The following is a 27934-nucleotide window of genomic DNA, read 5'->3' as shown; positions in this document are numbered from 1 at the left end:
AAACACATTTCACTCCTAGTTACTGATTTCAGTTGTTCCACAGTGTGTAATGAATGCTTCGGAGTGGGCTCTTGGGCAGAGTATTGTCGGTAAACAGCGATAAGGAAACTCCCTAATCACAGGATGCTGAAAAGCTTTGACTTTGTCTGTGTTGATGAAGGGTTCCATTGGTGTATTACCAGTTCTGCAGCTTCCTCTTCTTCGTCTTCCTGCTGGCCACATGTGAAAGAATTTCTCTGCTTAGAGAGACACCTCTCCCCCTGCAAGCATATAATTAATGCTCCTGTGCCTATTTAAAGCATTGATGCTCATGCCCTTCCTCTCCCAGCGCGTCCCAGTGTGCAAACAAATGAATGAGAATTTGCCCGATGTGGTCTGTGATACAGTCCTTCAAAGTGATGTGTATTTGTATCATCTTCTCTGCATCATTTTGCATGTGGTGTAAATATTACCGCAAGGCTGAGCAACCGAGTACTAGAACATTTTGTCATTGCTGGAAGCACATGCTGTTATGAGAAGTAAGATAAAGGAAATTCTATTTTATTTCCATAATGTATCGTTTGCATAATCATCTATATCATTAGGAAATTATATTTCCTAGTTTCACTGGCCAGTGTCATTTGGAGGGGAATTTTTCAGTCAAATCATATTTGATTTGAGGAAAATAGACTTAATTAAGAATTCAACTAAGTAGAAGCCTCAGTGTGACTAACAGAAGGACCTGTTCCCCTCCATCACCGATGGGCAGATTTTTCTCGGCAACGTCCCTCAGCAACAGTCAAATGATGCCTTCAGGTGCACAGCGGAAACTCCAACTTTTCCTTATATTCGAGTCTATTTGGCCGGAAGTGGCCTAATTCTACAACATGAGATGAAATTCATGTCACGTCACAGAGGCAAAAGTAAAGCCACAAAAACAAAATGCACCTTCAAAAGTCCACCATTCAATTGCATTTTTTAAAGCATTGTTTTATGTTTGCATTTGCTTCTTTAATGCATGTAACGAGAAGAGCTTTGTCTGAAGTTTTGGTCCAGATTTTATGCAATGTTGACACGTCTCATTCATTTAAAAAATAATAATTTCCATTTTATTTGATTGTTTGCTGTTATACCAGTACTATTTTAATGGAACTTTAAAATTTACTTTTAAATTTCACACAATGTCAATGTAAAAAAAAAAAGAGTTATCTTGTGACTCCTGCAATAATGAAAGATAAATAAAATAAATAAATTTATCTGGTCTGCTGGTTTCAGGTTAACGGGGCTATTTCAGGGTGGAACAATAAATTTTGGCTTTAACAATCAATTATTTACACAGCTAATCATCTTCACCTCTTCACTTTCCAAGCCATCATTTTTTACAGCAGGAGGTTTTTTTTCGAGCCGTTCTTGAACTTTTGATGGCGAAATTTCCGACAGCGGTCGAGGTCAGTAAAGTCACCGCCGCACTTCCTATGACCATATTAGAGGCGAGCAATCGGCGGCGCGTGAGCACGGGGAAGGCATTTCGAGGGGACCAAACAAATAAACAAATAAGTTAATAAATAAATAAAGCTTCTGTGTCTGTCGACTGTCACAAAAAAAAGAAAAGAAAATAAAATAAAATAAAAAAAAAATTGGACAAACGTTGTTTAACGCATAAGTTGATTGCGTCACGTTTCCAGAAGAAAAGCCGCTTCCTGCTGCAGAGACAGACCCGATCCGGCACAACTCCGAAATACACGCAGCAGCAAAAACATCTCACTGAGGAAAACTGTCGGCAACACAACACAGGTGAGCTGCCTTTTCTTGGTTATTTCATCCTTTCGCAACGCACAACAAAAAAAAAATGTAAATAAACATTTGAATCACTTTTGTAGTTCAGAGGAATTAAAGCACACACACGCAAAAAGGCAGCAGGTGTTGTGACTCATGCTGTTTCATTAAAGGCTGATTAATTGGCACCTGTTGATGAGAATTTATCATAGTTATAAGAATTTGGTCTTTTTTTTTGCTGGAGTTTAAAGTTGTGTTGATTCTCAGTGTGGGAATGAAGCTGTTTTTGGCGTGATGAAGGAGGTTTTCATCACTTTTTGGTTGAAGGAAACGGTCAAATCCTACAATGATATCTGTCTTTGTGTTCCGTCAGAAACACCTTGAAGGTGATGTTTAGCAGCTTTGTTTGCCTCGGAGTGAGACCAGATGCAGACAGACCAGAATGTCACATCATTTGGAAGTCCATTTCAGAGAAATGCTCCAATGCATCATGTAGGTTTTGCTGAAACTCAGGTGGATGAGTGCTGTGGGGCTTTTCTAGTAGTACAAGTTCTAAAATGCACATTTGTTTGTTTGTTTTGTTTGTCTCCTCCAAATCCCTTTTTTTTTGTTGTTGTTGTTTTTTTGTTATATTGCCAATTACTGTGCATATTTCCAAACCTAACAACGCCCCATGCCCATCATGAATCAAAACACAGACACACAGATGTGACATGACAGCATCGCATCTGATAATGATAAAGCACAAAGTTGAGACTGAAGATGTGCCGTCTTAACTCGTGAGCTTGGAGACGTCTTGACTGCGCTGACTTGGATGAGACTGTTTTATTCTGATTGATGCCACACTGAAGGAAGTTTTCCGTTTCGCCTTTTCCAGTCACTGACACACTATGTGCTGAGCTTTATACTCAAATCAGTCTTGTGCTGCGGAGATGCTCCCTTTCTTCCTCTGTCCTCACACACAAACATGCACCTTAGTCTCATCTCAGAACCACACACACACACACACACACACACACAATGATGGCTAGGTGGTAATTTACCTGTGCTTTTAATAATTACAGTGATTACATGTGCAGCAGATTAAAAGGAGCAATAAAGAAAACATACTCAGAGCTGTGGTTGGCTTGTTCGGAACAAAACATAAACTACCCTTGGTGCGTTCGCAGCGGCCGCCGGGTGGAGGTTGCAGCGCCACTGTAGACTAATCATTCTGAGTCATTAATTAATAATTTCTTTTTATTATTCTACGGTGGATCGCTGGTCATTAGGCAGAAGCCTGTTTGTGACAAAGAAAGCAGCTCACACAATGTTTTCCCACTTGCCATAGAGTCAAGGAGGCATCATGAAAAGGTTATGGTAATGCTGCACAAATAAAGTGTTGAGTTGTTTTTGTTTGGAAGTACACCATTAATTATAGCATGTGTGAGCAATTGTACGTCTTCAGAGCATCACTTGTGCTGTAGCAAAGCGTCTTGTAAATTCAGATTGTTGTTGTTGCGTAAACTATGGAGGTGGCATTATTCCCTCTGCATAAAGACTCGTTATTTCTGACAGCTGGAGTGAGTGTTTTCAGGGTGACAAAGGATGCATTATCTGCAGCATAATGAGCGAGGATTTGTGCCATTGTTTAAAGTTCCGCCACTTGGCTGTGGTGCAGACGCCCTCAACAAAAGCTTGTGAACGGTCAATTCCTGGGATTTTCTCCGGCAATCAATTTCCAAGCCAAAGTGCCTTTTATGTGCCTTGACAACACAAAGCCTGTAGCTTTTGGGAGTAAATGACTCGATGCACTGGGCTGCATTGTCCGGGATTATAGATTATTTGTTATCTACAGGTGCATGGAGTCATGTTGATGTGTGTACTTTCATACATCCAGTCCACCGGAAAGCTTGTTGAAGCTTTGGCAGAAGCAGTGGTGGAGGAGTGGTGTGATCCATTTAACCCATCTGCCCCAAAGGGCCAGTCTCAGAATAACATTGATGGCCACTGACGAGGCATTTGGTTGTGTCTTAAAGGCGATGGATTTTATCAATAGTGACACTACAGTGTAATCTATTTAGATTTATGATTTGAATGTGTATGTCCTCAGGCTGACATGGGTATATTAAGCTGGAGGTCAGAATGCGCATTTGATCCAATTACTTAAACCATGAATGTCATCATAAAAGGTTAATATTTCCCTTTCATTTGGGAGACTTGGGAGGAATTTAATGAATTAAATGCATGCTCCCAATTATACTGATTGTGAGATAACGTGGAAAAGCATAATCTCCCCACATTGCTTGCTCTCTCTCTGTACCAAACCCCTTTGAAACACCCAAAGAGATTCTAAATGATGAAGCTTTCACGATCAAACAGACACCTGGGAAAGAGCTTGGCAACACAAAAAGACTAAAGACTTTTTGAGACTAGAGGTGTGTTTCTGAACAATGCACAAAGTATAATCCAAAGTCTGCCTGAAGCTGCTAATGGGCCAGCGGCTGCAAAACACACAGGAAACCTTGTTGCTTCATCGATCAGCTACGTTATCTGTCTGCCTTTTGCCTGTCGTTTAATTTGGAGAAAGGAAAGACACGAGAAAAAACAACAGTAGTTGAACCGACTGACACTGTCTGTGTAAACAGTGACCAGCACCGGCAGACTGTGATGTGTAGGTGAGGAAATGTTTTGTACGCACACGCATATCAGATGTTTTATGGATGGTCTCTGTCACTGTTGTGCAAGTGCCCAGATTGACCTTCTGTGATTGTTACTTCACTATGAATTGTGTACATTAAGATAATGCTCTCCATGTTTGGCTGCATTAAGGTGAACACATTATAACATCAAGGGTCTTTTTTTTTTTTTTTTTTTTTTTTCCCAGCCTCGAATTCCATTTACCTGCATCAACTCGCTCCTTTCCCTCTGCTGTTACCATAGAGACACTCCATCCCTATCAGCAAGGCGCCTTTGGCTGCCGGGCTCATCGGCTCTCGCAGGAGAGAGACACCGGCGAGCCAGTATTTCCCCTGGCGCGACTTCGACACCAATATAGTGAAAAAGGCATTTGCTTGGCTTTGACGTTGTTTCCTTGGCAGCCGGCGGCCCACCGACGCTGGCACGTCGACCCGTTTTGTCACCATGGGGTTGACGACTGAGGCGCAGTGAAATCCAGTTGGGAGAAAACACTCCTGTAATTGAAATGAGTTCACCTGGGAGACAGCTGCTCTGCTGTGCCTGTTAGCTGTCAACAGTCTGTATTTGCCTCCCTGCCTGTTGTGGATACAATGTGATGGCTGAGCAGGGTTTTTTGTTTTTTTTTTTTTTCCCCCCCCCCCAGCATACTTTGAAGTTAGATGGCATTTTTCTTGTTTATGCTTCAAATATCTCAGAGGCTTGGCTGTGTAAAGCTGACTTGGAGAGTGCAAAACACTGTTAAACTGATGTCACTCAGCGAAACAGGAATGCGATCACCTCACAGAGCTCTGTCCTCCGATGTTCAGTGACGAAAAGCACATCAGTGCTGCTTTGAAGCAGCGCTCAACCAGAAAAAAACAGGAAATTTGGATTTCCAGGGACTGGAACGTGACGTCAAATCCAGAGAATCAATGCAAAATAAAACAGTAATGGGGAAAGTGTTTAAATAAACCTTTGTGATTTGTTGACCCCGACTGAAAACAACAACAATAAAACACGTAGTCATTTTTTTCTTTAACACATATTTTAATGCTTTAAAGCTCCATTTGAACCGGTCGAAACCTTCGAAGGAACTCGGCTCATTGTGGGCAGCTTGTGTTGGGAGAGAAATGTTTCACATCGTTACATCAGATCTTCTGCATCTGACTTATACTTTGAAACTTTTTGCATTGAAGATATGTTCAGTGTAGGTTTGTAAAAGGTGGCGTTCTGTATAGAAACATGTCTTTCTCATAATTTCTAAGTTTTTCTCTTCTTAGTACATATTCTCCAGCAACAGGTTGGACTCGGCCAACAGGTTGGCTACTTAGCCGCTCCTGGGAACTACTTGTTGTAAACCAATTAACCATAATTTCCTTCATGTAATCAAGCTGTGACTGTCATTACAGTAACTGTGGAGAAAAAAGAGCAGCTCTGTGCTTGTACCTCACCCCTTTTTTTTTGATGTTTTCAGGTGTTTTAGCATCTAAACGGCCGAGGCCATCAGCTGAAAAATGTGCCGTTATTGACTCAGATTTATCCGCAATATTTTTCCCAAAGTGCAGTTTAACTGGTTCCACATGTACTTTCTGTCGCTGAAGCTTTCCCCACTTTATGCAACCACAGTTCATTTTTGAATCTGTTCATTATGGAAGCGTATGATGGCGAGGCTGTCAGATGATTTGATTTGATGGCAACATGTTTTCATAGTTCGCTATCAAATATGTTTTTTATCATCCAGAAATTGTGAGCCATTAGTCTTCATCTTTTAGCTGCAGACTTTAAAACAATTTTTTCCTCATAATGTTCATGAATAATGCAAAGGCAGAAGAGGAATGCGATAAATTGTTCAGTTGTCCGACTATTGAACTTGGTGTTTATCTTTTATTAAACATGTCAGGATTGAAGTGTCTGTGACTGACAATATCTGTCGGATTCCTTTACGCATCTCTAGAATTCCTTTAGTAAACTCCCAAGATCACGGTGAGTTCGTACGTCCACACGATCATTGATCATACAGTTACTAACACCCCTGACCTATGCTCTGAAGCCATTTGTGCTCCCTGATGGATGAGGGCCCGTCTCAGTGCTCTTAATACGAGTTGGCAGGGTCGCAACCTGTGTGAAATTGGAGGCATTAGTCACACAATGAAAGTCGATATTGAAGTCTTCCATCAAAAACACGTCGGCACGCACATGCTATCAAAACAGCTCTCACATTCTGTCAGAATGCAACACGTCAGAATTAGGGGGCCGGTAACGGCAGCTTATTAGCACAGCACAGCTAATCTATGCGCCATACAAAGTGCCACAACATCCTGTCAAGTGAACCAGGAATAAGTCCTGATTGCCCACTGATGAATCTAAGTTAGTCACCGTTAAACTAAAGTAATACGTGAATATTGTCATAGCTGAATATTTCATGTTTCACAGCGTTGAGTTGAAAATAGTAGTGACACCTTATGTGTGTCGTTTTGGAAAATAAAGGAAATCACTGAAATAAAAATGTAAACTCTAACAGTTCCTCACTGGAGACGTGTTGGAAATGACACTCTGATGATATCTGATGGTGAAGGAGTATCAGCACTTGAGTCTAAATGAGTGAAGTGTGGATACTCCAGATGTAACAGATGTCAGCCTCCCGGATCGATAGTGTTCTGTCCTTCGGCTCAGCTGGTGATGCAACTCGACTGCAAGGACGACTGCATGCTGCTCTCAGTTCATTTCCCCTGAAGCTGTAAACTGCAACAGCCAATATGTTTCTTTTATTCGGATTTATAACAGACGACCTTCAGCAGCCTTGTTTAAAAGACTATTGTGCTTCTTCCTGGTTAAAAGTCACACCGAGCTCCCGGCCTGTGGGCTCATCGCTTCTTTACCACCCAGATGTGCAGACATTGGCTGTCAACTATTGAAAGGATTGTCTGATTCTGTCTCACTGTCCTCTAAAACAACTTCTCCATCAATCACACTTCCAGTCCTCATTATCTTTTTATTATTTTATTTTATTTTTTTGACTGGTCTGTGTCCTCCTTCTTTGCTCAGTCATACAGGTGGAGTTATTCTCATATAATACAGTAAATTGAATAAGCAGCGACAAAACTGATTGGATGCTGTTGAAGAGACTCTTTGAGCCTGCATTGTCCCCTCAGTTGCCAGGCAGACGTGCGAGCATCCTCCTCTCTGTCACTTGTAATTAATGACCTTTTTTATTTGCTTGAAATTAATCCTGAAGTCAAAACTAAGCACCTCGGTCTTTGAAATGTTATGTTGCACTTAAAGGAAACATGGCAGGTAATAAACATATTTTGCGTTCCTCTGAGAGTTTAGTCACGGACTTCAATATTGAAACTTGTGTATTTATAGACGCCAACCTTCTGTCAAGACTGAAGGGATTGACTTCTGATAAAGTGCATCTGCTGCAGAGATATAATACAGTTCACTGGCTGACTGCTGATTTAAAAAAAAAAAAAAAAAAAAAAAAAAAAAGTGATGAGGACCTACGAATATCTGAATGAAATTTATTTCCATTAAATCCTCTAAAATGTATGTTTTGTCTGTCATTATGGTTAATGGGAACAAACTTGATTTGCTTTTTTTTTTTTTTTTTTGCTTTTTTTTTTTTTTTGCCTTTTGATCATTTCAGAAAATGTCGTTTCATTGAATAATTTCAGGTTATTTCATTCTTTGGCTTTCTTCTGTTTAGAGCTCTGTTGGAGCACAATATGGTTATGAGTTCATATAATTCAGTTATTGTTAAAGACACTATGAAGCCAAAGTGAGAGCTCTCTTCTTGGGCGAAGTGGCTCAGAGAAAGAACCGCTCGGTCTCAGTGAATCGCTTAGCAACACAGTGCCGATTCCTCTGGGGTCGTCAGATGGGCTCATTTTTCTAAATTCACATTTCACAGTCACACTCAACAAAATTAGACTTTCCTCCGCAAATGCTCAGATAGAGACCCCATTAAACCTTATCAAATGAAAAGTTGCCATATATTAACATTTGCAAGACAGGAATTGTATTATGTCTAATGTATTTCTTATAGTCTGCTCAATTTCTTTCTCTTTTCACTTTTCTAAACATACAAAAAAAAAAAAACAAAAAAAAAACCCTGTTTTGCTTTTGGACAGGAAACAACTGGCCCTAGATTTGTCCAAAGGTAACTAAAGACAACATTCTGCCTGTCTAAAGTTCAACTGTTCACATCCTCTTCGTTAAATCTGTATGCAAATTGAGGATTTACTGTGAAAACACGCTTTTGCTAAACTAAGGTAAACTGTTCACGCATTAAAGTGGAGGCCTGTTTCTCTTCCAGCTCCAGCCAAGAAATTGAATAAGCTAATTTCTGAAGAGTGTTTCTTCAGTTAATTGTTGTATTATTATTCTTCTCAGATGAAAAGAGATTAAGATTAGATCAGAAATAAGTAATCGAGCTACGCCTCTCCTCCACCTCATGGTGGACATCGATGTAGTGTGTGTCGTCGTTTGGCCAGTTGGCAGCTTCAGCACCTTTTTGGTGTGTCGCTGAGCAAAGCGCGCCAGCCTTTCATTCCCAAAAATGAATGTCCAGCCAGCGCCATGATTAAAGGCCATAAACCACGGTTTCCAGGAACCAGCCAGGAGCTCTTGTGCTTCATCAGCCTCACAATGGCAGTAAATGATACTAATAGTCAGCAAAACACTGCAATCTTTGCAATAAATGCACTCAGATGGTGAAAATGGACATGACCAAATTAAGTGATGTAGTTACAGAACTGAAAAAAGTCTAATCAAATGGATTACTTTGCTTTTGTCTTACAAACCACCTGGGCCTCTCTTCATTTGTAGAGTCTCTGTAAACTTCCCAGCTAAATCTGGCCATTGGAATTTGAGACTCTTCTTTTTATAATTTGTTTTCATAACGTTTGAACTATTTTTCCAACATATTCTGGGCAAAGCTCTGCAGAGGCTTTAGCTCTAAGATTAACGCAACATATCAAATCAAAGCTCCAGTTTAGCCATTTTTCCTCTTTTTTTGTTTTTATTGTGTTTCGGTGACATTTCAACTGTACTGCTCTTATGGCTCGCAGCTCAGCAAGGTGTTTTCATTTACATATTTTGCACGACGCGTGGCAGGAAAAAAAAAAAAAAAAAGGTCAAGTGACTATGAAATGACTGGACTAAGATAGAATACACCTTCTGCCGAGAAGAGCTATAATTGTGTTAAGAGTAAGAGTGGACAGGGGGGAATCTGATTAAAGGAAACATTTCGCCTCACCTTTCTAGAACAGCACTTGTGATTGACTGCTTCGCACAAACGACGCCTATCGGGGTCTTGCAGGGCGAGTCCTGATAATTTGCTCTTTCGTCTCTACTCTGGCAGTGAGACATCATGACGACGCTGCTGGACCTTAAGAGCAGTGTGCTGCGGCAAGTGCAGAGGAGCCAGTCGCTGAGGAGCCGGAGGGAACCGCCGCCCAGCCCCAGCAGCCCCCTCACACACTGTCCTGGCCCCTTACCTCGCAGGTGAGTCGCTGCTTTATTGTTCATTAAAGGAGCCCGCCCATCAGTTGGTCAGTTGCTCTTTACAGGGTCAGACCCGTGACTGATTTCCTGTTATTGTGAAGGTTTTCAGTGAATTCTGAGGACATTTGAGGCCCACTGCCCACTTTGCTGTAGCTCATGATTCACCTGATGAAGCGTGCGGCCTGAACTTTTTTCCACTCGCTCTTTTGACATTTACTTTTTTTTATTTTTTTTATTTTTTTTTTTAATTTTTTTTTTATTGTTGTTGTTGAGGACGAGTAATGGCCTCAATAAGGATATTCCTTTTAAGGAAATTGAATTGCAGTCAGCGCAGCTCAGAAATATGAAAAGAGCCTTTCCAAAAAGGAAGCAAGAGCCCACAAGCAATAATTCTCGCTCGATATTCATTTATTTTGCACCGACCATCTAACCAAAGCCACAGGTCATAATTTCTTGTCAACGCTGTGTTTTAATGTGGTAGGCGTTTATTTCACAGCAGGGACTTTTTGCAAGGAGGCTATGCCCCCCAACCCCCCCCAGAGGACACATCAACCACACTATTACATGCACAGTCAGGTTCTGAGCCGGGATTACAAATGCTGATTTCTGGTTTAGCAGTTTGCGCCGCATGATTCGCGTGTCCAAAAGTCTCTTTCAACATGGGAGCAAGCAGCGTGGTCCAGCACACAGCTGTTTGAATAACAGATACAGAGGCCTATGTGGTGAGACATCAGCGGAACAAATCATCTTACATGTTTATGTTTTCTCATGTATTTGTGTCACATTAGTGTGCACGTCTTCCAGTAACTCACACAGAAACCAAACAAATAAAAATGTGCAGCCGGAAGAACCAAAGAAACCAGTAACTTATATTTTGTATGTGAAAATCCAACTTCAGAAAACTGTCCATAATATTGAATATGATGAAACCCTGAATTAAAGCTGTCAAAGTTTATCTTTAAAAAAAAAAAGACTGCCATTTTATGAGTCAAGTGATTAAGCAAATAATCAATAAAAGGAGAGACTCAGACCTAGTCAGCGTCTTCCAGATGTCCCATCAAGACACTAAAATAGATCTCAGCTGTGATTCCTCTTCCACGAATTGTATGAATAATAATTCTCCAATTTATGTTTCACAAATGGATAAATGTTCACAGTTGTGCTTTAAAACAGATGTTGCTTTCAGACATCACACGTCAGTGAGATTGGCACATTGATGTTTTGAATTTTTATAAATAGCACAGTGAACTTGTTGTTTTATCATTTATGTGTCTGTCTCTTGGCCGATTTGTTTTGTGTCAAGTTGTTTTTGATTTATTTTTTTAATTTTTTTGTTTTGTAAATGTAGTATACATACTGTATATTGGCCTGTATGTATTTGTAGTTCTGTTGATGTGCATATGTTAAATGACTTCTATGTATGTATGTATCCACACATTTATGTGAGTATATGTAATGTAAATTTGTGTATATGCTTCATGTACTGAATGTATTTTTATTAGCAATTTTTGTTCTTTTTTTTTTGTTTTTTTTTTTATTGTCTGTTCTGCTTCTTCCTTTTCCTTTACAATATTGAGTAATGTCTTGACTTGTGTGTCACCCTTCGCTTGACAGCACTGTTTTCCTAAAAGCATGGTGGAATAAACAGGACTTTGGTGGATTTTTGTACACTGATCTGGATCTTGCCTGATTCTTCACCCTTTTTTTTTTTTTTTTTTTTTCTGTTAAAAGTTTTGCAGGAGTTTTTCCAGGCACAGGTAAAGCCACACACATATATATATATATATATATATATATATTTCATTTCTCTTTTGTATTGAAGCTTTATCTAAAGCCAAAAGTAATAGTAGGAATCTGAGGTTTCTATAGCAACCTAAACAGGCCACTGCCACAATGTGAACTTGACGAACATTTCTATTTTTAACATGGGAGACCGCCTCAGATGTTCAGATGCTTGAACACGTATATATTTTGGATTTAAAAGGTCGATTCTACACCAACACAGGACCTCTTTTTTCACCAATATTTATTTATGCTGCATTATTAATACTTAATTGGATTTTTTTTTTTTTCCCAACAATAGGACCCTGTTTGTGTTATTCATTAAAGAGGGATTCAAACTGTCAGGATCTCACCCTTTGTCTCATTTCCCATGCCAGCTCCCCTGGTGCCACCGCGCTCGCACTTGAGCCTCAGCCATGCACATACCCTGAGCGTTCGTCATTAGAGGCAGGCTGTTGATCTTTGTTAGCCATTCAGACTGCTGCTCGCCCGCCTGCGCCCTCCTCTCACTTTAATTGAGCATTTGCAAATGAGGCCATGTAGATTTGAGCTGCTCTGCCACAGACCTTCTGAAATACTTGGACTGTAGTTTGGAACCACCTTTACTCAAACAAAAATAAGTAAGAAGAGGTGGGAAGTGGGAAAACCAAGTCATGCAAAGAAGGGCAGTTACATCTGAAGTAATCCAATAAAATATTATTTAAAGAAAATACTTTGCATTTAGCTGCTAGTTGTTTTACTCAGGATTCAATGACCACATTAACTATAATGGAAGAACATGCCCCCTAAAGTTTAACCCAGATGTGTTTTCTACAGCTTGAAGTGAGCACAAAGATGGAAACATTTAAACTTCTCTCTTCTCTGTCTGAAATTTGTTGACAATAAGAAAGGCATAGAACATAAACTGCCTTATCCATCCAAACCCTGAGCCCGGAGGAACTTCATCAAGTTCCTTTCTTTTAGCCCAGCAATAACTCAGATTGATTTTCACGTCTTATACATTTATCTAAGATGGAAGACCTGTGTGAGATTTGCATTAGATTTGCCCTTTTCTTGCCCCCTTTAAAAAGAAAAAAGAAAAAAAAAAAAAAAAAAAAGGAGTGAGCTCACACGGTGAAGGAGTCAGAGCCGTGAGAACCCATGTTGGAGATAATCTGACACCAGGCCACCGTTCAGTCTGTCTGTCTGAGATTCTATCTGCAAGCCGTTTTTCTTAATCAGATGTGCAGTTTGAGAGGAACAAACTGTGATGTTTGTAGTAATAAGGTCAGGTGGTGGTGGTGGTGGTGGGGGCCCTCTTGTCATGGACAACACAGTTGTGATAGGAGCTGCAGGCTGATATCTATCACACACTGACAACATGACAAATTTAAAAAAGTGACCTTATTTTATTGGAATGCATACAGACATCAGATTGTCTTAATTACTGTGTGCACTGATCTTTAATACTGAAGTGGTGAAGTGAGGGGCCTCCTTCGCCTTTCACTCCTCTGTTTGGAAGAAGTTCACGCCGTTCATGTTTTTCTAAATCTTTTTTCTCTTGATTTAGGCACCGGGCAGGGAAACGTAATTGACGTGTTTGAATGAATTCTGAGAATGAATTAGAATAAAATGAGAGTAGAAAAGGAAGCTGTTTCCTAGCAACATCAAATCAGTTTGTTATTGTGCTTGTGTGTGTGTGTGTGTGTGTGTGTGTGTGTGTGTGTGTGTCAAAGAGGGAGAGGAAGAGTTTAAAATATAACACGAGGCGCATCAAATCAACATTAAGTGGATTTGCATCATTGAGGTTTTATGTCTTTTCTCATGAACACGTCTGCCCAAAGCTCCAAAACCAAACAGCCCAGGCTGTCTGGACAAAATCCTCAAGCTGTTTGAGTGACAGAAGCTGGGACCGATTTGTAGATGGAAGAATGCCCTGGATGGCTGAGGGTGGATGTGGAGAGTATTGAACATCTCTTAATGCAAGTAAAGCGACCAAATGAGAGCTTATTTGAAGTAAATGTGTTTTTATTAAAGCAAAAAAACACACAAGCTCCAAAAAAGCTGAGCCTCTGCTCTCTCTTAGAGGAGCAGGGTTTGTTTGTGGACGCGTTGACAGATTGTGGTTTCAAGCATAACAACTCCATTTTTCTTTTTCTTTTTCTTTTTTTTTTTAATGACCTTTAGCAAAATCAACTCACAGCGTCGAGGCTGAAAAATAAAAGCCCTGTCACTGTGGCACAAGCTGAAGCTTCATTGATGGGAACATCTCCTGGTTCCCTTGAATGTGTCTGTCTGACTGCAACAGCAATCTGAACGATATCAGCTTCGAAGTTGTGAAATTGCGATCTGCATTTTGAACAATTAGTCAATTCATAAATCCGGACTAATCCACAGATTAACGAATATTGAAAATAACCTTACACGGTAGATTCATTGGTTCTTCTGCTACTCAACAAATGGGGGAAAAAAAAATAAATGTTAACGTGTAATTATGTTCTATTTTTTGGCTGGAATGGATTCAGCAGATTTGATTAAATCCTGCGTTTGATGCCAGCGGAAACCCGACCAGCTCTCCCAGCATGGCTGCCATTAGTCTTCATCGATACCTCGGGGTTTTGTCATCCGCTCTCCCGCCCCGGTGAGAGCCGGTGGTTGGCTGATGGGTTTGGCTGCCACATGCCTGAGTGTGGAGGGCTGACAGATGAGATGGGGGTGTGTGTGTGTTGGGGGGGTGAACAGCATCCCAATGGATTGGCTGTACTTCACGTCAGAGCTGCTGCCCGTGGCTGGGAGGAGAGAGATTTGGGATCTGGGTCTGTCGAAGGTGGGGGTGATGGTGGTGATGGGGGGCGGAATTCCCAAGATGTTCGCCAAGATGCTCCCTCCCTGAATGTGCCTTTATCACCATGACAACTGCGGCCCAGCAGGAGTCCGGGGATTCACTGGCACCTGGAGGAAAGGAAAAAAAAAACATGGTTTGCATTTCGCACACAGCTCTGCTCATCATCGTAGATTAACTTTGGTTCACGCAGAGATCACAGACAGCTTTGGTCCACCTTTTGCCGGCGGTGTTCGGCGGATCTGCAGGCAGTGGTGTCCGGTAGTTTGTCCTCAAACAGGATGCAGTGAGATCCCACCAGTGCCTTTAAATACCACCCAGAAATATTCTGATGAGTACCACGCACATTTCTCACTCTCACGTTTTGTTTTGTTTTGTTTTTTTTTCTTGTTAATTAACAGCTTTTCCAAGTGTCTCATCTCTATTTTTAGAGATGGATTGTCAATCAGCTCAGCTCCCTCTTCTTGGCAGGATTTCAGAGGAGAGCGTGGAGTTCTTTGAGCATATGAATACCATCCTGCAGAAACAGGAGAACATGCTGCGGGCTGCCCAGGCTGAGGTAACCCCCCCCCCCACCACAGGCCTTTGTGTTCATATTCCTCCCATCAACAGTGATTTGCCTTTCAAAACACAGATTTTTCGTGTTAACAGTGATCATAAAGAAAACAGAAATGCTTGTTGAAGAGGATTTCTTTCTGTTGCAGTAGCTGCACTTCAGTAAAAAGGTCTGAGCAGATCCATCAGCGGCAGGCAGTGGAAACGGCTACTCCTTCATGATGGATCTCCTCCTCCCTTCTGTTTTCATTCAACACAAGCTCATGCGATGACTAAACTGCTTTTGTCCCCTCACAGTGCCAACGAGGGGCCTGCACTGTGCCGCCGCCCCAAGAGCATGTGGACCAGGCCTTTATTCCCTACAGGATCAGCAGGACGGAGGTGCGTCGGCCCAGCTTGGTCTGTTTTTCATCGTATTTCAGCGGGGGATTGAATGTGTAAAAGCCACAATAACAGAAGCCAGTCCTATTCTTTCTTTTTTTTTTAATCCTTACTTCTGATGCACAGCAGAGCAAAAAAGCATGAGCTTTTATTTATGAAAGGTTGTTATTAAGTGGAGTGTGTTTTCGTGTAGCTGGACCTGCTTTATGAGGAGGCTGTGTACACGGTGGTCAACAGGGTTGGAGTGCCTTCATCAGAGCATGTGAAAAGTGATGAAGAGCTGTTTGCATACCTGCTGAAGGTACCTACCTACCTTTCCTTCGCTCCCACTACCGACTGCTTTATCCATCTACTGAACACGGACACCACACAACACAACACAAAACAGTTTCTTGAACTCCAGTAAACATCTATCAGTAACACTGATCCGGAGCCTCCGTCTTATTTATTAAACAGGCAGTAAAAAATCGGAGCGGAAGCTGGCGGCTCGAACCCGATTAAACATCAAAGCTCAGTCTTTCTGAATTTCAGTTTGAATTGTGTGATGAAAGCAGTGTTTCCATGGTGTTATCATTTCATCTTTGCCTATCTCTCCAAGGTGTTTGATATGGGTGAGGAGGAGCATGACATCATTCTTCAGAAAGTTCAAGAATCCAAGGTGAGAAACGATGTACCTGACTGTACATCTATAATCAGAACTGCTCACGAGTTTTCAGTAACTGCACAGATTCTATGTATGTTGGACATCATACATTTAATTTGCTCTTAATATTCAGCAGTTTCGTTCCCAGTTTTGTTTTGTTTTTCTTTTCTATTCTTTTCATCGTCTGTTATGCTGTGTTTTGAAATTCATGTATATTGTCTTTGACCTTTCTTCTGCTTAGGGTCCATTACTCCATAGTGCTGTGTATAAATGTGAAGTTTAAGCAGCTGGCTAGAGAGAACACTTCACATTGTCGTGTTACTGGATGTGAACAATGAGCCTGGCACAGAGACACATAATAACGCGGTCCTCTTGTCGTACTCTCATCTCCTCAGACATGCGGCTGTCTAGACTCAAGCGAAGAGACATGTCGTGCCGATGCAGGGATGCACTCACTGATAACTTTATTTGCTTTTAGCACATATGTTGAAGGTGATAACGTGCGTGATGGTTTATTGCGGACTACGTACGTGCTGCTGACAAATATTGTGCTCCGAATTCACCACAGCGATTAATCTGAGGAAACTCGTGATTCATTTCTGTTTATCTTAAATCTTAAATGATTAAATCAATTCAATATTAAATTTCTGTTTTATTGGTGACAGAAGTGTGACAGACTGATAGATTAACAGCACTCAAGTAAACTTTATTAAAGGTCTTTCAGTGAAATAAATTGAAATCAGTTGTGATGAAAAATAGAGATAGCTGTTCCTTTACTTCTAAAATGATGCTTTGAATGCTTTAAAATGATCCGAGTGAAAACGTGTGGCCATGTAACTGTTTTCTACAGTTTTTCTGCCTCTGACATTCTTACATTCTTGTCAGTAGACAGACTCGACTTATCAATGTTCATTGGAATGCTCTCAGTGCATGACAATCATACAGTTTCTTTCTTTCCCCGCAGCGAGCCGGATTTTCCTTGAGAGTTTCTGTTATGAAGGCGAAGAGTCTGATGGCCAAGGATGCGAACGGTGAGATAGTGCAAGTCATTTTATCCCCAAGGACTAATTGAAAGCTTTCAAATGGCACTCGGTGCATTATCGAGTGATTCTGCTCCTCTCAGCCGATCCTGTGCTGTGAAGAAAGCTGCTTTAAACAAGTGAGGCCTGCACAGTAATAACACAGTGCATCATAGACAGAATTACAAATTGCACATCAATTTTTATGGTGTGCATAAAAAAAAAACAGACTCTCAGTTGGGATTGCGTGTCATCCTCTCCTTCTATAATAAGATGACACTTGTTTAATATGGCCGACCACACATTAAGCACATCATTAATACAACAATTACTCCCGCTTGATTGACTTCCGTGACTTCCTGTCAGCAGGTTTTTGGTGCTTCCTTTAACCACAATCAGTCCCTGACGAGCACTTTACCAAAACACAGCACCGACTCGCTTCCTCTCTCTGCTGCGACAGCATCACCGGGGAAATAAAAAAAAGAATTTCACAGTGTGATAACCTTTTTCTCTGTGTGTCGCCCCGGGGGCTGTCAGGGTACAGCGACCCCTACTGCATGCTGGGAATCCTGGTAGGACAGAGTCCCCGAGAGATGGAGGAGAAGAAGGAGAGAAAGTTCAGCTTCAGGAAGAGGAAGGAGAAACTGGAGAAACGTTCCAGCACCAAAGAGGTGTTGCCTGCCCGGTGTATCCACGTGACCGAGGTCAAACCGGAGACCCTCAACCCGGTGTGGGATGAGCACTTTGTGTTGTGAGTGCAGCAGAGTGTTGAGTAGACTCACAAAGTTACTTCTCATCTCCCTAAATGATTTAGATATTAAAAAAACAGTGATGATGTCATTTGTGATTTTTGCGGCTTTCTGTTTGCTGTTTTTCTTCCACAGTGAAATAGATGATGTCCACAACGACCTTTTACATCTGGACATATGGTAGGATTGGTGCACATTGAATTCCTTTCAAAGCCAGACGGTATATTCACAATGTTGTGCAAAAAATAAATAAGAAAGGTTTGCAGTGACTATCTAATAAATCGAGCCAAATAGAAGAGATTTTTTTCTTCGAGCTGGATGAAAAAAATATTGCACTGTTGATTCCAGTTTTATCCATCATGTCCCTGAAAATATTCAGCTTTAGCTTCATAACTGATTTGACTCTTGTTGCATGACAGATTCACTTGAGAGTCAAAACTTATCCTTCCTGTGGTAAAAAGCTCTGTGAGGAGTGAACTCGTCTCCAGTAAAAGTGGAGCAGATAAATGACAACGGGCCTCGATGGTCGATCTTCTCACCTCAGTTTATTGTTGTGCAAAGATCATGAAAGCTGCTCCCGGAGGAAATGAGAGGCAATAACGACCCCTGACTTTTCCTTTTGGTCTTTAGGGATCATGATGATGACGTGTCTGTCGCTGAGGCCTGCAAAAAGCTCAATGAAGTCAGTGGACTTCGAGGAATGGGCAGGTAGAAGACACACCATAACGTGATCCTTGGAGGGAATGCCAATTATTAAAATGTCTCAAATGCATCTTCTGTAAGAAATTCAGATTTGGACATTGTCATAGTTGGCAATGGATTTATGAAAAAGGTCCAACGGTTGATTCCATCTAAATTAAGACGTTGCACACCAGGACTGAAAAGGCCAGGCTTCTCCACGCTTATTGAAAATCACTGACACTTGACTGCATATTAATTTTGTGGATAGTTTCTTTCTTTTTTTTTTGTCCCTTTCACCTTAAAGATGCGGACTGACATACAAGTAACCTCAATACCAATAAAGCTGTGTGCACACAAAGAGAGTACAGTGGGATCACGGAGAAACTGATAAATGGCAGGCATGTCTAATGAAAATGAAAACCCGGCAATGGCAATCATAGCCGAGGAACAGAAGGATCATGTAGTGGAAAGTGGGCAATTTCCTTTGTAACAAAAGAACCCGACTAATATCCAACTCTCATGAGGAATTGAAACCCACTTTGACGTTAAGTTACGGCACATAAAGCTATCAGATAAAAATAATAACTTCTGAATTGTCTCTCACAGTATAACTCGGCCAGTGTGCAGCGCTCTGTTTTTGGTGTTTCAGGTATTTCAAGCAAATCGCAAAGTCAGTGCGCGCCAATGGATCTGCCTCATCAGGCTCTGAGGAAAACGCAGATGACTTCCTGGGATGCATCAACATCCCCCTGAATGTGAGTTAACAAAAAAACTCAGCGTGTCTTCAAACTGAAGGGAGTGAACTGATTACTGCAGGAATGAGGCTGGTGTCCTTCTTGCAGGAGATTCCCGTCATCGGATACGACACCTGGTTCAAGCTGGAGCCTCGGTCCAGTGCGTCCAAAGTTCAGGGAGAATGTCACCTGATACTGAAGCTCTTCACCAGCCTGGTGTGTCTTACATTTTTGGTGTGGATGACGAGGAAATGAAACTTGTTTTGTTGTTTTTATTGACTTTTTTTTTTTTTTTTTTTTTTTTTACCTGCAGAGAGACACAACTTTGTCGAAGAAAGACTCAAATGTCTCCATTCACCAAAAGATGCTGAGTCAGATTGTGGAGTATGAACATGCTCACGTCAAGGTGAGTCTCCTCCAGATTATTCACCTTTAGAATGAAGACGTGTTGTTTGTGTGCTGCTGGGTTTAGCTTTAGTGATGATCAGATCATACCTCATTGGCGGCCTGATTCCAGCATTCAGGACAGAATGACCTGTATGCTGCACTACTTGACTGAGGTGTTTTGAAAGGACAGAAAGCGACTAGCTCGTTGATTCATAGCGATATTTATAGTGCTCATTAAATTTTCGATGAGCACAAACATATTCTTCTGTCATAGTCAAATTGAAACGACATGCTTACCTTCCAAATATATTTCTAGAGAGAACCTTACAACTGGAACGGGCAGGTTTGTCCTGCAGCATGGACTGTGCTTACTCACCACGCTGTGCAAACCGATCTCTCGCCTCTTCAGCAGGCCATTATGTGAGTATAAATGTAGGACCAAAGTGGCCCGACTCAAACGCGGAAGCTTTTGGCATCAGGTAAAAGGTTTGTGTTGCGTTTTCTGACACAGTCGCTGGCAGTGCTACAGCAGCCACCATCGGACCCAGAGGGTGTGCTACTCCCTGCTGCTGCGCCTCCTGAGGACCATCGATGCAGAGTGGGACCCCCCAACTGTGAGGGGCGAACTGGTAGGTTCTCTGCCGTCAGGCTTCCCGGTAGGAAAGAACCTTTCATCATCTGGAAACAGTCACCTCATTAGTTCAACTACCTCACTGACATTCATCGAGGTTTTTGGTTCGGCCAAAAATGTCTCACAGCCAGTGTACTTGAAGCTATAACTGAGGGCCCCTTCCTGTGTCCAGGAGAGGCAGCTGTCAGACAGCTTCAGGCTGTACACAGATCACTGCCTGTGCCTGATGAAGAACATGCGTCAGGTTTTCCCCTGCACCAGCGCCGCTGCCATTACACGCTACGAGCTCATGCTGAGGTAAAGTCACACTGCCATCACATCACGTCAACGCACTCGCCCCGTGGCGCCGTAATGGGAACGCGTGCGGCCTCTCGCCCCGACAGATGCGGAGAGGCAACAACCAGTCATACTCTGTGGAGAAAGCACAGAGCTCTCCTTACTCAATCAGCGATATCTTCTCATTTTTCATTATTCATATAAGAATGGATATTTGAAATTTGCTGTGGCTACAACTTTTCCCCGATAAAAGCTGAACACATTGTCGTCAAAAGCAACAATATAATATACATATTTATGATGAGTAGCATCTAGCATGTTATTCTACATATCATACTATTCCTCAGTTCCACTAGTAAAGTCATACACGCTGGTATTTTCGCCATGCAGTCACGGGAATCTGACAGGATTACTGCTCTTTCATTGCATCAGATTGAGGATTATAGATTTAGAAACAGATATAGAAGATGCAGAACTTTTAGACTGGAGAACTCACCAAAATCATAAGCATTCATCCTCTGAGGACATGAATATCCGCTGTGAATTTCATGGGAAATCCACCCATCAGTTTTCCGGACACATTGCCAGCGACAATGTGTTGGCCAGCGGGAAATATAAAACCACCAAAAGCTCAGGTGTTCATGAAGTCATGAGGAAGTGTTTGTTTTTGTGGTGTTTATCGAGATATCCTGCTTTGGCTCAAAGTCTTAGGACGGTAAAAACTGATTGTGTATGTGAGTAAAATCAGCGATTATCAAAGTTCATGCTGGTGTGTCTGACTCTCCCTTTTTTTTTTTTTTTTTTGTAAGAAGGGAGATTTTCTACTTCTCAGAAATACACACACATTCTCCTCATAGTTTTCATACTAACATAACTACATACATTGAAATGGATAAAAAATTTGGAGCTCAGTGTGCGAGTGTGATTTATGGAAGCTGAAAGTAGTCTTGATTGTAACTTACTTCCTGTCTGTGTGTGTCAGGGGGATCGGCTACATGCAGAACATGCGGGCTTTTAAGACTGTATGCCCTCTTCGAAACGAGCTGCATTTGGACATCACCACTGCTGTCAAGGTAACAGCTGGAAGGCAACCGAGTGACCAAACTGTTTGCTTCCTGGAAGATAGCTTGAAGGCATCCTGTGTAGTTTGTTGCAGTCACTATCTCAAGACTTTTATTTTTTTGATTAGATTGTATGACGGACACTAACTGCTCCAGGTCCTTCACAGCTTTTCAGTTCCTCCGGCCGAGCTCTGCCATGTGCGACTCTGTCCGTCCGCTCGCCCCTTCAGAGAGAAAAGCTGCTTTAATCCTTTCTGCAGAAATTTAAGAATCAACATAGCTGATCCTTGGGTCCGATTATTTTCAGATTTTCGCCGCAATTCAGAGGATAATTGGAGATTACACAAAGGCAAAAGAAATTAGGAATAAATTCTGTGTCTCATAACACTGTAAAATAAGAAGCTCATCAGTTTATCATCAGGTTATGTTGACATCTCTGAGGCTGCGACTGTAAAGCTCCTTGATGCTGTCTCATCACTGTTGTGTCCTGTATAAGAGGGCTGGATAGTCTCCTTGCTCGGACAGCTGTGATTAGATTATGCATTAGTTTATATACAAAGTTCTTTTTGGCAAGCAGCCATCGTGCATTACTTCCATGTTGTTCCATGTTTCCATTACATAAAGCCTAAATGAGTTCAGCTTCCCCTAAGAGCAACTTACAGCTTTTTCTGTCGGTGAGCTGACTATAAAACTCTTTTAAAATGAATTTGGTGGCAGGTCTTGGTCATTTCTGATCCATAATCTCTAAACCTTTCACTTCTGTTTATAAATTGTTGATTGTGTTTTTATTTGTATTTATATTTCTTTTAATTGATTGCTCTTTTTTTTCCCCATTTCTTCTGCTCAACTTCACGGTAAATGAAGATGAGGTGTATATTCGTAGGTGTTGAGGTGTCATAGTTATATGATTAACCATTTACTGCTTTAATGAGTGTAATTACTTCAACAGAAAGGATCGTCAGAGTGGTACGAGAGTTTAATTGCGCAATACAAACCAGAGGAGGGGGTAAGTTTATACTCACTGAGTCTTAAGCAGACTGTGTCTGAAGAACTGAGGGAAACTCAGGATGTTGGTTGTGTGTCGGTGATGTAGACTCTGGAGGAGCAGCTGAAGAAGCTGATTCAGGTGGTGGATGCTGTGTGTGCAGACGTACAGAGAGCCCAGAACATCTACAACAAACTCTTCTACAGGTGAATATCAGGAGTGCCAGACATGCAGCGGCTCTTAGAGGAAACGATCAGGGGAAAAAACAAAAAGACGTTAAGGATAAATGTTGTGGTACCCGACAAAGGAACACAGATCTGCATTGTTGGCCTGATTTATTTCATCCTTTTGTTTTTGTTCTCGCAGCGCTGTGAAAGTAGATTTCTTCAGCATTTCTTACAGGCAGCTGGAGAAACAGGTGCGTCTTTGAAAATGTGAAGAGCCGTTCTGTATTGTTGTTGCTGACATTGACAGCACAGAGATGATTTCCTTTCATCCTCCAGGTAGCGGATGATGTGAACGTAGCGATGGAGCGGGTGTGTGGGAGTCTGGAGCAGGAAAGCTCCAGACTGACCCAGACAATGGGAGAGACCATCTTTGAGCTCTTTGTGTCCTTGAAAATCCTCAAAGGCTTCCGGGAGTTTCTTCCACTTAAGTTAGTTCTTAGCTCTGTTTTTTACAAGCTTAAAAAGTCTCTGGCTGTTGGGTATTTATTCGAAATGGCAACAAGAAGATGGAAATTCAACTTTTTCTTCAGCCTGGAGTGTGTTTAATATGAGCTCTTTTCCCATAGAGACGCCAAAATGTTGGCCTTGACTGGCTTTCATAACTGGTTCAAGTCCTCGATTCATAAGTGGCTGCAGATCGTTCATGACAGATCCTGTGACCGGATCCGTAAAGCCGTGGAGACGGACAAGGTGAGCAGTGAAGAAAATGATGGAGGTCAGATGTTTTAAAGGGGTTTTTAATTATTTTAAGTGTCCAGGTCACGAACTCATAAAACTCTCACCGTCAATGCATCTGAATCCACTAAAAGGTATGATTTAAGGATTATATCTTTGAGTTGATCTCTGTCGTTGATACAAAGCAAATTTCATGATCACGGCTCATCAGTGATTAATTGTTTATGTAGTCCTTATTAAATGCTAAATAGATAGGACTTTTAAAAAGTCTGTCTTTTTTTTTTTTTTTTTTTTTTTACCATTCCGATTGCTCAGCCTTGAAAAAGATGTTGCCTTTGTGGTTGATGTGTTTTGTGAGCAGCTGGTGCCGGTGCAGTTGGCCAAACACAGCTCTTCGGCGGTGGAAGTGACATCCTGCTTCAGCCAGGTACGAGAGATCTGGCTCCAGCTGGCCTGGCCAGACTCTGCGGGGGCCTTCATCTTTGTCACCCGTCTGACAGACGTGAGTGCCACTTCCAGTGTTGTCACACTCGAGCACTTGTGTCCTCCATATACACACACATCATCGGGGTTAATGGAGGATTATGGCAGTATTAGAAGCCAATCATTTTCCTGTAATAACTGTTTTTTGTGGGGGTTTTTTTCTCAGAATTTCTGCAGTGAGGCTGTGTGCTACTCAGAGATGATAACGCGCAAGATTGAGAGGAACCAGCTGGGTCGAGACCACAAGAGCTTCACAGTGCAGGTAACGCCTGTAGCAAGACAACCGGGGGAGGGTGTACCATGACGTGGAAAGTAAATGTCAGCCAATGCAACTCCAGGGGCTCAGCAGGAGGTCATATATGTTTACAATCCAAAAAAAAAAAAAAAAAAAAAAATTGGTGCCTGTACTCATCCTCCATTTATACTCACACATCCCTCCACTTTTCTGTAGCCCTGCTTCTTTTCCTTCTTTGTCTCTCCACCTCCACCCTCTGTTTCTCCTCTCGGGCTCCTCCTCCTCACTTCCTGCTAGTTCTGCATTGCCCTGAACAACACAGAGCATGTGCGCCTTTTCCTGAGTCACCTGCCCCACGACCTGGACTGGCAAGCTGTGGAGCGAGCCATGGAGGAGTCGTGTGGGGTGGAGGGGAAGGAGCAGGTTTACAAGGCTCTCAATGGGCAGCTCTTCAACATGGACCTGGACCTGCAGAGAGAAGCCAAACGTCTCATTGCGCTGCTCACAGACAAGGTGAATCACACGCTGAGGGGCATATATGCAGTTTGTCCATTAATGTCATGTAAAAACATTGATGGGTGAGCAGTAATATTTTGGTTTTTTTTTTTTTTTTGAGTGCATAATAAGATTGCACAATTTAGAGAAAAATAAAATCAAATGCATGCCCATTAATAAATGCACTGTTATCTTTGGGGAAATGTCACCCGCCCGCAGATTTCTAGATAAATGTTTGAACCCCAGAATGCTGTCTGTATCAGTGGATAGCACTGGGACACACATGTGAGAGCTTCTGTCTGTGCAGATGCTGCCCGAGCTGCGGCGGTACATCCAGCACATTAGCCTGTCTCCAGACTCCATCAACAACGACGATGTAAGTTCTCAACGGGATTCAGGATTTTGGGGGATTTTTGTTTTATTTGAATCCAAAAATATAAAGACAAAGAAAGTACATAGCATAACAAGTAGATAGCAAAAGAATTGGCAAGGATTTTTTATTTGAATTGTATATTTTTGATTTACTAAATCAACAAAAAAATGCAGAATTGAAGAAGGTTAGGTTGTTTTTTTTTTTTTTTTGCTCTTTCTTCTTTCACAGCATTCACTCTTTGTGAGAGTTTTGTTCTTGCACTACGTGCAATGTCTGTTTATGTGTCGATCGTTCAGGCCGTGTCACCTCTCATGAAGTACCTACAAGACACTATGGTCATCCTCACTGAAAATCTGGTGAAGGAGAACCTGACGAGGTAAAATCTCACCTCTCCTCATTATAAATGGGACTTCATTTATTTTTCTGCACTACAGGGACAATGAGCTTTAATTAGCATAACTGCTCTTAGTTAAAATTTTGACGACCTGCTCTGTCCCATCTGGTGAGTCAGTGCTGCTAATTATAAAAGTCTGTAGAGTCTTTCCTTCATAAATGAAACAGTCACATAAAGCAGATGAACATTGTGACACATCAGACTGTATCAAACTGATGTGTCGTGTGTGAAAACATCTAGGTAGAATAATAATGAAAAAAAAAACCAGACATAAAGATGTAAATGATTCGATCAGTCAGTCAGGAGGCATAATCCTCCTCACTGTTGACTCATCAGTTTGAAAGCATTGAGTAAAGAAAATGAATCTGAGCTCTAACAGTCAGACAGCTTATTATCAGTGAGGGTTCAGGGGTTTAATTCAGGTCTGCTGCCTCGTAGAGCTCTGCAGAGCTTGTGGGAGCTGCTCCTCCGGATGATCCTGGACACGGTCACAGAAAACAGCGGCGCTCAGGTGGAGTTCTACAACCGCTTCCAGTACACAGTGGAGGTCAGCGCTCGGCGAATCTTCTCTCGCGATATTTTTCTCTTTGTTGCTGTTTCCCGACGCATGTCTTTCAAAGTCTCAGGAAGACTCTTGTCATCTCTGTGAAGATTATCATCACTGCTGTCATCATCAGCCTTTAATTAGCTCTGTCTGCTTGCTGTCGTGCAACCATTTGCATATATCAGATATTTATAAAGCCACTAAATAGTAGTTCATTGCCAAAGTGAGTCCCCTCATGAATGATGATGTGGGGGAAGCTGTATATTCCAATGCCAATTTAACCAGCTGGGAGAGGACGCGACAGATTTGCATGAGAAGTCATGGCACGAGCTTTTGGCAGATATCATGTTTCCCTCCTACCACAGGTTTCATGCTGTTTGTGTGAACAACATCAAATCAGAGATGTGAATTTTTTCCTTCTTTCTTTCGTTCTTTTTGTGTGTGCTTTAGACTTTGCTGCAGTTCTTCCAAGCTAAGGGAGTGGGGCTTTCCCTGGAAGACATGAAGACTGGAGACTACAAGGTATCGACGTTTTTCAATCCTCCTTTTCAATCTGTCCTTCCAACCTCGGTGTTGTTTATCTGTCTCCTTTTTCTGACCGCCCTCATGCTGCTTTAGAGCCTGGACGAGGAGCTCAGGCTGAATAAGTGTTCCTCCTTTGAGCTGATTGAACAGTACTATCTGGAGAAGATTTCCCAGCAGGTGTGTCTCAGCTCCCCCGGCTGACCATCTCATTTGTGCCTCAGAGCAAACAACTGAAGTATTGATTGCCGTCTGTCGCTTCAGCTCCTTTATTAACCAGGATATTTTCAGTTGATGCAAAGAATGGATGCATATAAAACACAAAGTATTTGTTCTTCACAATATTAAAGTGTCTCTGTTGTGGGGGGAAAAGAAAAATACACAAAGGTGCACTCAATGTTGCAGAAAACGCTGAAACACACCCGATATGGTCGGATCAGTGTGAAGTGCTACTACGATGCCCCCGAGCAGAGACTGACAGTGGAGATCCTGCACGCCGCCGATATCATCGCACTGGATGCCAATGGTAAAGCTGTGGAAAAGGCCTGACTGAAATGCAAGTGAAGGTTTCAAAGTCGAGATTTTTACACACTTCTGTTGTCGTCCTCAGGACTCAGTGATCCGTTTGTCATAGTAGAGCTCTGCCCTCATCACCTCTTCCCAATGGCCAAGAGTCAACGCACACAAGTCAAGCTGAAGACCCTGCATCCAGTGTTTGACGAGCTCTTTTACTTGTGAGTAGATTTTTTTTTTTTCCCCCCTCTCCTTCTCCCTCAGCCTGTATATCCGTACGCTCCCTGAGTCTGAACCCTTTGGTCCTCGTGTCCTTCCAGCCACGTCAGTCCTGAACATTACCGACACAGGTTTGCCTGTTTGACCTTCACTGTGATGGACTATGACTGGCTCTCCACCAACGACTTCGCCGGTGAAGCCGTGGCTCCTCTCAGCGACTTCTGCTGGCCGGGGAGACCAAACGCCTCCGCGGCCGGCAAGAGCGTCCAGCCAGTCATTCTGCACCTGTCTCGCAGTAAACCCAGCGGTACATGTAGCCCCGAGCTGTATCAGTGTCTTTATTTTTATTTCCCCAACTCAAACATAATATTGGTTTCCTGAGAGACCAGATCTGGGTTTCCAATTACTTTTCCAATACCACATGAAAAGCCATCCAATCTGGAGATATTTGTGTCAAACGTGGGTAATACTGTCATCTGTTTGCTCTCCCCTCCAGAGAAGCCGATCATGAGGATGCTGGATGCTCGCATCGGAGACAGGGAGGCTCAGGAGTTTGTCCGCAGGCTGAAGGAGATTGAGAAGTCAATGGAGGAGGAGTAAAAGCTGTCCGCGCTGCCTATATCGCCGTTTT

The 27934-nt window shown here is 42.1% G+C and overlaps 1 protein-coding gene across 1 annotated transcript; it reads left to right on the top strand.

Moving 5' to 3' along the window:
• The first annotated feature begins 1652 nt into the window (after window positions 1-1652).
• baiap3 (BAI1 associated protein 3) lies at window positions 1653-27934 on the top strand. Its single transcript, XM_029507826.1, has 34 exons — window positions 1653-1773; window positions 9776-9918; window positions 14993-15080; window positions 15374-15457; window positions 15651-15758; window positions 16056-16115; window positions 17065-17131; window positions 17657-17870; window positions 18004-18048; window positions 18499-18576; window positions 19199-19304; window positions 19392-19499; window positions 19597-19689; window positions 19987-20090; window positions 20182-20299; window positions 20474-20598; window positions 21560-21650; window positions 22588-22644; window positions 22732-22829; window positions 22990-23041; window positions 23127-23278; window positions 23417-23540; window positions 23887-24027; window positions 24175-24270; window positions 24541-24756; window positions 25046-25114; window positions 25408-25487; window positions 25944-26052; window positions 26500-26571; window positions 26668-26751; window positions 26977-27097; window positions 27182-27305; window positions 27405-27610; window positions 27800-27934. The coding sequence occupies exons 2-34, from the start codon at window positions 9785-9787 to the stop codon at window positions 27901-27903; spliced, it is 3528 nt and encodes a 1175-aa protein (XP_029363686.1). The 5' UTR covers window positions 1653-1773; window positions 9776-9784; the 3' UTR covers window positions 27904-27934.

This window comes from Echeneis naucrates, chromosome 8, assembly GCF_900963305.1.
Source record: "Echeneis naucrates chromosome 8, fEcheNa1.1, whole genome shotgun sequence".
NCBI lineage: Eukaryota > Metazoa > Chordata > Actinopteri > Carangiformes > Echeneidae > Echeneis > Echeneis naucrates.
The sequence above is the reverse complement of the archived record's forward strand: the minus strand, read 5'-3'. Positions and strand labels throughout refer to the sequence as shown.

Coding starts and splice junctions, on each gene's coding strand:
- baiap3 (XM_029507826.1), top strand. CDS start 9,785: ATGACGACGCTGCTGGACCTTAAGAGCAGTGTGCTGCGGCAAGTGCAG. Junction 18,577..19,198: donor GGACTTCGAGGAATGGGCAG/GTAGAAGACACA, acceptor TTGGTGTTTCAG/GTATTTCAAGCAAATCGCAA. Junction 23,279..23,416: donor CGGGAGTTTCTTCCACTTAA/GTTAGTTCTTAG, acceptor CTTTTCCCATAG/AGACGCCAAAATGTTGGCCT.